This window comes from Myotis nattereri (genome assembly GCF_964212035.1).
Source record: "Myotis nattereri genome assembly, chromosome: 20".
In the NCBI taxonomy this organism is placed as follows: Eukaryota; Metazoa; Chordata; class Mammalia; order Chiroptera; family Vespertilionidae; genus Myotis; species Myotis nattereri.
Genome location: NC_138096.1, coordinates 15,511,535 through 15,520,017, shown reverse-complemented (window position 1 = coordinate 15,520,017; position 8,483 = coordinate 15,511,535). Strand labels below are relative to the sequence as shown.

General features: G+C 60.3%; 1 protein-coding gene across 1 annotated transcript in view; it reads right to left on the bottom strand.

The window, feature by feature from the left end:
* Window positions 1-846: 846 nt before the first annotated feature.
* Window positions 847-8,483, bottom strand: part of PARP1 (poly(ADP-ribose) polymerase 1) — a 35,293-nt gene continuing 27,656 nt past the window's right edge. Inside the window, exons 16-23 of the mRNA XM_081114454.1 lie at window positions 8,313-8,435; window positions 7,672-7,800; window positions 6,326-6,424; window positions 5,334-5,486; window positions 3,123-3,250; window positions 2,228-2,289; window positions 1,536-1,650; window positions 847-1,340 (exon numbers count right to left, since the gene is read on the bottom strand). Of these exons, the coding sequence (XP_080970580.1) occupies window positions 1,259-1,340; window positions 1,536-1,650; window positions 2,228-2,289; window positions 3,123-3,250; window positions 5,334-5,486; window positions 6,326-6,424; window positions 7,672-7,800; window positions 8,313-8,435 (891 nt within the window). The 3' untranslated portion in view covers window positions 847-1,258. The remainder of the gene's footprint in view (window positions 1,341-1,535; window positions 1,651-2,227; window positions 2,290-3,122; window positions 3,251-5,333; window positions 5,487-6,325; window positions 6,425-7,671; window positions 7,801-8,312; window positions 8,436-8,483) is intronic.

The following is an 8,483-nucleotide window of genomic DNA, read 5'->3' as shown; positions in this document are numbered from 1 at the left end:
TCCCCGCAGAGCCGACGTTCAGAAATGCCGCTGTTATCACTGCTCACTAGCACATAACGCTCAGTTCAGAGAAAACGGAGCTGCTGCCCCTCTTTCCCCTCGTAAGCGCCATGTCCGTGTCTCCCTTGTCAGCAAGCCCAGGGCAGCTTTGGGGTTCGAGACGACGGCTCACGCTGCCGCCTCCTCTGCCTGTGACCCCACCTTCAGGCCCACACTCCCCCGCCTCCCGTAAAAGGCCGAAAGCGCCACGGGCAGCGCCCACGCGTTCGAGGACGTAGGGTGAACCGCTGTGGTGTCGTCACGGCAGTAGCGCGAGGCCATCCTGTGCGCGTGCGTCACAGCCTCCGCAGGACCCTGTGCCGCGGGGTCCATCCCACAGCGCGTCCGACCGGCCGACGCAGTGCTTTCCAGGGTGGTGGCTGCCGTTCTCCACTCGGCAGGGCAGTGTGCCTGCCCCCGGCACTCTCTGGGGATCCACAGGCGCCGGCACAGCCTCCCTGTCGTCTTTGTGGACCTGGCACCACGAGCACTAACTAGACCTCGGGGCAGGATGAGACCACACACCCAGCTCACAGAAGCACTGAGCCACTTTCACAGTGACGGAGACCCGCCCTCAGCCCCGGGAAACCGGTGACGGAGTTTAATCGGGAAGACAAGGTGCTCACAGGGACGTCAGGGCTCACATGCAGCCTTAACTGACTCTGCTTCCCCCCGAGGGTGCCCAGCCAGGACAGGCAGCACCTTGTTTCTAAGGAGAAACGGATACTGGTCTCCTCACACCCTTCCCCAGACAAGCACCCCCCAAAGCTGGAAGGGTGACAACAAACGCAAAAGGAAAAACCTAAATATTATGAAATTAGTTTTTATTGTTACCTCAAAATAAATGCTTAACATTTTTTCAAAACTAAAAAGAACACTTGAGTGTAAGGTGGAAGACTGGTTTTTCCTGCCCTGGGGAACCAGGACCGTGGCCTGGCTCTCCCCGCAGGACTAGTCTAGACAAACCCTGCCCCTCCCCCTTCTCCACTGTCAGTTACCCACAGGGCGCCGGCTGGCAGGAAATCCCAACCAACCTGAACAACGGATTTGAAAAGTTTGGAAAAATCGGTGACCATGTGACCAGTGTTCAATCGCTGAGGGGTTCAGTGAAGGCACGAGGCCCTCGGCACCCCAGCTGCAGCCTCTGCCCGGCCGTCAGCGCCGCGCACACCAGGCAAGTTCATGCCGGCGGCGGGCTGCACCTCGGCCGCGCGTCAGCTCACCACAGGGACGTCTTAAAGTTGAACTTCAGCTTCAGCAGGTACTTCAGGTTCACCTGAGCCGTGTCGTAGACAATGTACCTGGAGGGAAGTGTGTCAAGGAGGCAATGGTTCCGAGTGCAGAGTGCGCGCCCCAATCGGCAGCTCAGGCGGGCGTCAGGCCTCCCTCGGTGTCGGGAGACCAGCGAGGGGACCATCGCCAGGCGGCCATCCGAGGGCAGCCTCAGCAGCCTCAGCAGCCAACCGGCTGCACAGGGGGCTACACGTAAAGGATACTCGTTGTACAGCAGGGACGTGTCATCCACGCCAGACGAGACCCCAGTCCCCAGAGGAACCTCCACCCCATCCAGGGTGATACTAGCGGAAGGGTCAGGGGTCGTCTTGCCCAAACCTGCGAAACAGAAGGCATGAGTGAGGTGAACTGTGAGCAGATGCTGAGAACGTCCCAGGGCGCCGAGTTCGCTTATGTTCGCTCTGTGTTCATTTTAAAGACACACACATTTCATGCTCTATCTTCCTCCAGACAGGAAACGGCCGGCGATAATCACGTTCCCAGGGCACCAGCCGTGGGTGATTCTGATGAGAAGAGTGCACACTGCGCCCGCCCCCAATTACACTAGTATTGTAAGCAGAATTCCAAAGCACTCCCTCTAACCGGGGGCCGGGGCTCCCGACTCCTCAGGTGCCACCAGCTCCTCCATCCACGATGCGCAGGGACCACCGGCCCCGAGGGGCCCTCGGCGCTGGAGCGAGGAATCGGGCTAAATCGCCCCGCCAACGCACCTCGCTGCCGGTGCTCACAGACCCCCCGGGCAGCCGCAGCGAGGGAAGCCACAGCGAGGGAAGCTTCTGAAATGGGCCTCCGGCTGTCAGAGCCGAGCCAGGAACTCGGCTTCCAGGGAAAAAGCTCCGCCTGTGCGTCCACGGGGCGGGGCCAGAGCCAGAGCCGCTGCTTTGGCAACACTCACCTTTGACACTGTGCTTGCCCTTGGGCAACTTGCTGACGTGCAAAGCGTGCTTCAGCTCATACCTGTGAGAGAGAGAGAGAGAGAGAGAGAGAGAGAGAGAGAGAGAGAGAGAACCGTCTCAGAGGGCCTCTGGGGCCGGCTCTGACTTGCAGACGAGGTCGAGGGAGGAAGGGAGATGAGCCCAAGAACCAAGCCCATGCATGGCCGGGCGCTCCGTCCTGTGGGTCCACGCCGGCTGCAGACACGAAGGCTCTTCTGCACGGCTCGTGCCAGCGATCTGCTCTGCGGCCACGTGCACAGGACGGTCCTGCACAGAACCGTGGCCGCCACGCGGGGGTTGTTCTGTCCCCCACCCCTGGGCCCACAGGTGTTCTCTGTGGGTCTCAGAACCGGACCGGCGCACTTTAGTCCGAGCTGGTCTCTGAACAGCAGTGGGAGGGGCACGGGCGACCCTCCTCTGTGTAGCAACCTCTCTGCTTCCCAGCTCCCGCCTCGGGCTTGGAGGCCTTCCTCCCCCTCCCCCGTTCACTTCCCTCCATAGCAGTGGTTCTCAACCTTCCTGATGCCGCGACCCTTTAATACAGCTCCTCATGTGGTGGTGACCCCCAATTTCATTGTGACAAATTGAACATCATGAAAGCATCGTGATTAATCACAAAAACAATATGTAATTATGTTTTCCGATGGTCTTAGGCGACCCCTGTGAAAGGGTCGTTGGACCCACAGGTTGAGAACCGCTGCTTCATAGGTTTCTGCTACCCCCCTGCCCGCCCATCCGTGGGTCCTGTAATTGTGGAGGGGAATGTCCAGGGTCACCTCCCCGCCAGGGGACCCTGCTCCCTGGAGCCCCCCCCCCTCCCCACCAAGCCCCCAGCCCCCATGCCAGGCAACTCACATGTTCCCCAGGGCAACCTCTCCCAGGAGGACCAAGCCCACCGGGTCTCCCTGGGACGTGTGGCAGTAGTTGGCGCTCTTGGAGACCATGTCGGCGAAGTAGATCCCTTTGCCGAACATGTAGCCCGTCTGCAAGGGGGAAGGGTCAACGGAGAGACTTCAGCGGGCAGTTAGCCAGCAGCACCACCCGGTACCGGTGCCAGCGAGCCGAGCCAGGCCGAGTGCTGCAGCACCACCCGGTACCGGTGCCAGCGAGCCGAGCCAGGCCGAGTGCTGCAGCACCACCCGGTACCGGTGCCAGTGAGCCGAGCCAGGCCGAGTGCTGCAGCACCACCCGGTACCGGTGCCAGCGAGCCGAGCCGAGTGCTGCAGCACCACCCGGTACCGGTGCCAGCTTGCCGAGCCAGGCCGAGTGCTGCAGCACCACCCGGTACCGGTGCCAGCTTGCCGAGCCAGGCCGAGTGCTGCAGCACCACCCGGTACCGGTGCCAGCGAGCCAAGCCAGGCCGAGTGCTGCAGCACCATCCGGTACCGGTGCCAGTGAGCCGAGCCAGGCCGAGTGCTGCAGCGCCACCCGGTACCGGTGCCAGCTTGCCGAGCCAGGCCGAGTGCTGCAGCACCACCCGGTACCGGTGCCAGCGAGCCAAGCCAGGCCGAGTGCTGCAGCGCCACCCGGTACCGGTGCCAGCGAGCTGAGCCAGGCCGAGTGCTGCAGCGCCACCCGGTACCGGTGCCAGCGAGCCGAGTGCTGCAGCACCACCCAGTACCGGTGCCAGCGAGCCAGGCCAAGTGCTGCAGCGCCACCTGGTACTGGTGCCAGCGAGCTGAGTGCTGCAGCGCCACCCAGTACCGGTGCCAGTGAGCCGAGCCAGGCCAGAGTGCTGCAGCGCCACCCGGTACCGGTGCCAGCGAGCCGAGTGCTGCAGCGCCACCCGGTACCGGTGCCAGCGAGCCGAGTGCTGCAGCACCACCCAGTACCGGTGCCAGCGAGCCAGGCTGAGTGCTGCAGCGCCACCCGGTACTGGTGCCAGCGAGCCAGGCTGAGTGCTGCAGCGCCACCCGGTACCGGTGCCAGCGAGCCGAGCCAGGCCAGAGTGCTGCAGTACCACTTCCCACTCTCCCCACGCCCCTTGCAGGGTGCTGAGCCCGAGCTCCCAACAGCCTGCTCCGACCCGGATCTGCCCGGCTCTGAGCGGCCTCAACAAGTGCTTCATCTCTCTGGACCCACGTCCTCCTCCCTCGAACAGAGGAAAGACCCGCCCGGGGCTGCTGTGAGCGTTACGTGAGTCAATAGGCCAGTGATGGCGAACCTTTTGAGCTCTGCGTGTCAGCATTTTCAAAAACCCTAACTTAACTCTGGTGCCGTGTCACATATAGAAATTTTTTGAAACTTGCAACCATAGTAAAACAAAGACTTATATTTTTGATATTTACTTTATATATTTAAATACCATTTAAAAAAGAAAAATCAACCAAAAAAATGAGTTCGCGTGTCACCTCTGACACACGTGTCATAGGTTCGCCATCACTGCAATAGATGCTCCACTGGAACCTGGCACATGTGGACACCCACTAACACTGCCTAGTATTTCCATTCCCTCTTGTAAGTGAAACGTGAGGTTCAAAAAGGTTAGGTCGCTCGCCCAAGTCACGTGCGGTGGCTCAGTGCTAGCAAGTCCTTAACCCGCTTCCCCCCACTTCCTACAACCCTGAAACCAGAGGCTCGGAGGACCCCCGCTGAGCCCTGTCCAGCAGCCCTTCCGCCATCAACAGGTGACATGACCACCCTGTGTCTGGGCAGGGCTTTCCTCATAATCACCGCACCCCCGAGGGAGACAGGGAGCTCCACGGAGCTCACCCAGCTGGGAGGGGTGCAGGCAGGTGGGAGCTCGGCTTGGCTCTCGGCCAAGGTCTGTTCTCTGCACGGCAACACCCCAATCAGCACTCACAGCAGGGCCTGGATGCTTCACACATGTGTAGCCACACCACACAGTTTGGGTCAGGAGAACGGGGGCGAAGGTCCTACTCAGGGGCTGTGCTAAGGGTCTGGCAATAGCCACCTGTCAGCCACAGCCGAGCCAAAACCTTCATCTTTACACCAGGCCCCTACTCACTGGGATGTGCATGTCTCACCCAAGTCCCTGTTAAAGCTCTCTGGGGCCAGCGGCAGAGACAGGTACTGCCCACCCCTCTCTCCAGGCCAGGCACGTACCACAGGCGCTTCCGGCGGGGCGATCCGGAGACCCTGGGACAGAATCCCAGCGAAATTGGTGGTTCTGGACCCGTGCCACAGCAACCTCCGGTTATGCAGCTGCTTGAAGGGCTTGTAGCGCTGGTTTTCCCCTTCACGCTCGATCTTAAAGATCTGGTTGGGGCATTCAGTAAAGGAGAGAGGTGACAGAAACCACGTTACTCTGGTTAACACAGGGACCTGACTCGATACAGGAGGGCTGAGCCAGGAAACCTAACAGATCTTAACATAAGTAAGGCGTTTCAATCATTGGGAGAGAGCAGCCTGGCTAGTCAATGTGCCATCTAGCAGAGACTAGCTACGAAACGAGTAATAGGTGGAGGACAGTGGTCGGCAAACGGCGGCTCGCGAGCCACATGTGGCTCTTTGGCCCCTTGAGTGTGGCCACGAAGTTTCAATCGCACTGTACGTGTGCGCCCACACGCGGTATTTTGTGGAAGAGCCACACTCAAGGGGCCGCAGTTTGCCGACCACTGGTGTAGGAGATGTATGACTAAGGCACTTCATTAAAAAAACCCTCATCAGAGGCTATTTTTCCCACGGATTTCTAGACAGAGTGGAAGGGAGCAGGGGGAGGAAGGGAGGAAGAAAAGAGAGAGCCACATCGATTGGATGCCTCCCACAGGTGCCCCAACTGGGGCTGGGACTGAACCTGCAACTGACTGGGAATCGAACCAAGACCCTTCAGTCTGCGGGCTGACGCTCTAACCACTGAGCAAAACCGGCCAGGGCAAAGCACTTCATTTTGAATCTCTGGTAATATTTCCTGATTCTAAAACCAGGTTTTAGAATAAACCCACCCCCAAACCAGGAGACTGCTCATTTTTCAGCTCAACAAATTAATGAAATTTCCCCCTGGTTACTTCAAGCAAAGTTAACTGCTTGTTTCTACCCAGGCCCAGGCTGGAAGGAGGAGCAGGAAGAGCCGGCAGAGGGCGGAGGGGGAGCCTTACCTCGAGGACTTTCAGGTCATAGGCGTTGTGTGTGGTCGCGTGAGTGTTCTTAACGTATTTCCTGATGATCTTGGCTTCCTCGGAATCTTTGTCCACCACCTGGGAGAAGGGCATCTCGGTATCAGAGCAAACACAGGTGGGAGAGCAGCACAGGCTCAGGGGATGCACAGATCACATGACCATGGCCTTCATGAAGCCCAGATGGGACTGAGCCCCGGTCCCAGGCCCACAGCTGGGGGGTCCCAGGCCCACAGCTGGGGGGTCCCAGGCCCACAGCTGGGGGGTCCCAGGCCAGCGGCCCCACTTCCTTGGACGTGCCTTCTTTGGGCTACGAGGAAACCAGAGGCCTGGGGCTCGGTCAACAGAGCCTTTAGAACAGGGAGCCAGCTCCCAGGTCCAGTCCAGTCCACGGAGGTAAGACATATGGGCCAGGAGGGGGCGCCCCAAAGCCAAGACTTGCACTCCAATGCGGCAACAGCCATGAGGCGCTGGAGGGCGGGGCTCTGGACTCCTCAGGGCCATGCACACCATGGCTCAGGGCACCCGCCCACCACCTACTGTCACTGAGTTAAGAGAATCCGTGCAAAACAAGAGCGTTATGAGACATGCTCTGTGTCCCAAATTCATGTTCGTACCCAGTGTTCAGAAAAATAGGAATTCTGCTCTTCTCCCAGCCTCTTAGCACAGCAGCCCCTCACACAGAACCAACCCAGAGCATCCCTGCTCGGACCCACAGTCCTATGCTTTGTCCCAAGCAAGGAGCAAGGGCTCTTTTCAGTGACGCAGACCCGCCCTCCCAGGCTCAGCAGACTCTAGGGAACGCGGACCCTGTCATTCTGCAGGGAGGGACACGGGGCTGAGTGGAGAGGCACCGGGGCGAGCCAGGAGCGGAGGCTGACATTCCCCTCGGTCAGCCCCAGGGCAGAGGCCAAGGACTCCGGGTGTCATGTGGGGATATGGCCAGGCACTGTTTTACTGCGGCCCCTCAGGTACTTCCACTTCTGAAACGGACACAGTAACTGACCTCCTAGGGCTCCGGCCGCAAAAGTCTCCAAAACAGACCCCCCTCTAGATAAGGAACGACCGTCCGGTAAGGCCCTCAGACCCAGTCTCTACAGCAAACAGGCCTGGGCGTGGACGCTTGCCCTGCACCCAGGTGCTCAGCTGTCGGGGAAACGGCCAGTGGCTCTCCAAGGACAGCACCTGGGACGCGACAGCCAGTCGGGGTTCGGGCCCAGCCCCTGTGCTGAGAAGCTCTCCAGGAGACCCCGGCACACATGGAGGTCTGGGGACCACGCACTTGGGGCGAGCGCGGAAGATGCTTCAGAAAGGGCGGGCCCTGTTACCTTAATGTCGGTTTTGAGTTTCTCATAGTTGACATCGATGGGGTCCTTGCTGCTGTCATCAGACCCTCCCCTGAGCAAACTGTAGGCCACCTCGATGTCCAGCAGGTTGTCCAGCATTTCCACCTTGGCCTGGAGGGACAAAGAAAACCCGAGGGAGGTGCCACACGAGGGAGGAGGACTCGCCCACTTTTGGGACAGAAAACCGAATGCAGGTAACAGCCTGAGTGGACAGTGAGGGGGGGACTCCCAGCTGACCGGGCGGCCTGTCGTCCATCGGGTGCACACCATGGAGGGCCCCTTGGAAAGCAAGGAGGGCCCCTGTGGCAGGGAGGCAGGGAGGCGGAAGCCGTGAGGCTGTGGGAAGGCCGTCTCTCCTCTCGCACACACTGGTGACAGGTGGCACGCACACTGGCTGCCTTGCTCGGACCCACAGGGAGGCTCTCCCACTCCCGGCTCTGTCCCCAGACAGATGAGGGGGAGCACCACATCCGCTCTGCCCATGGTGTCCCCACACTGTGGGCAGATCCCCACTTCACAATGACGACACCAAGTGGCCTTCCCAGAGCTGGCCCTGCCCGAGGGACCATAACATGGACCGGGAGTCGCGGGGCAGCACCACAGCCCAGCAGGCCCAGCGCTACCTGCACGCTGTCTGCGTTGCTCAGGAGCGGCGGCTTCTTCATCCCGAAGTCGTGGGGGATCAGGGTGTAGAAGCGATTGGAGAGATCCAGGATCTGGGAGTCGCTGCTGCCCTGGGACAAGGCCTTTGGGGGAGGGACAGACGGAACACAGGCTGAGGTAGCCAGCGAGGC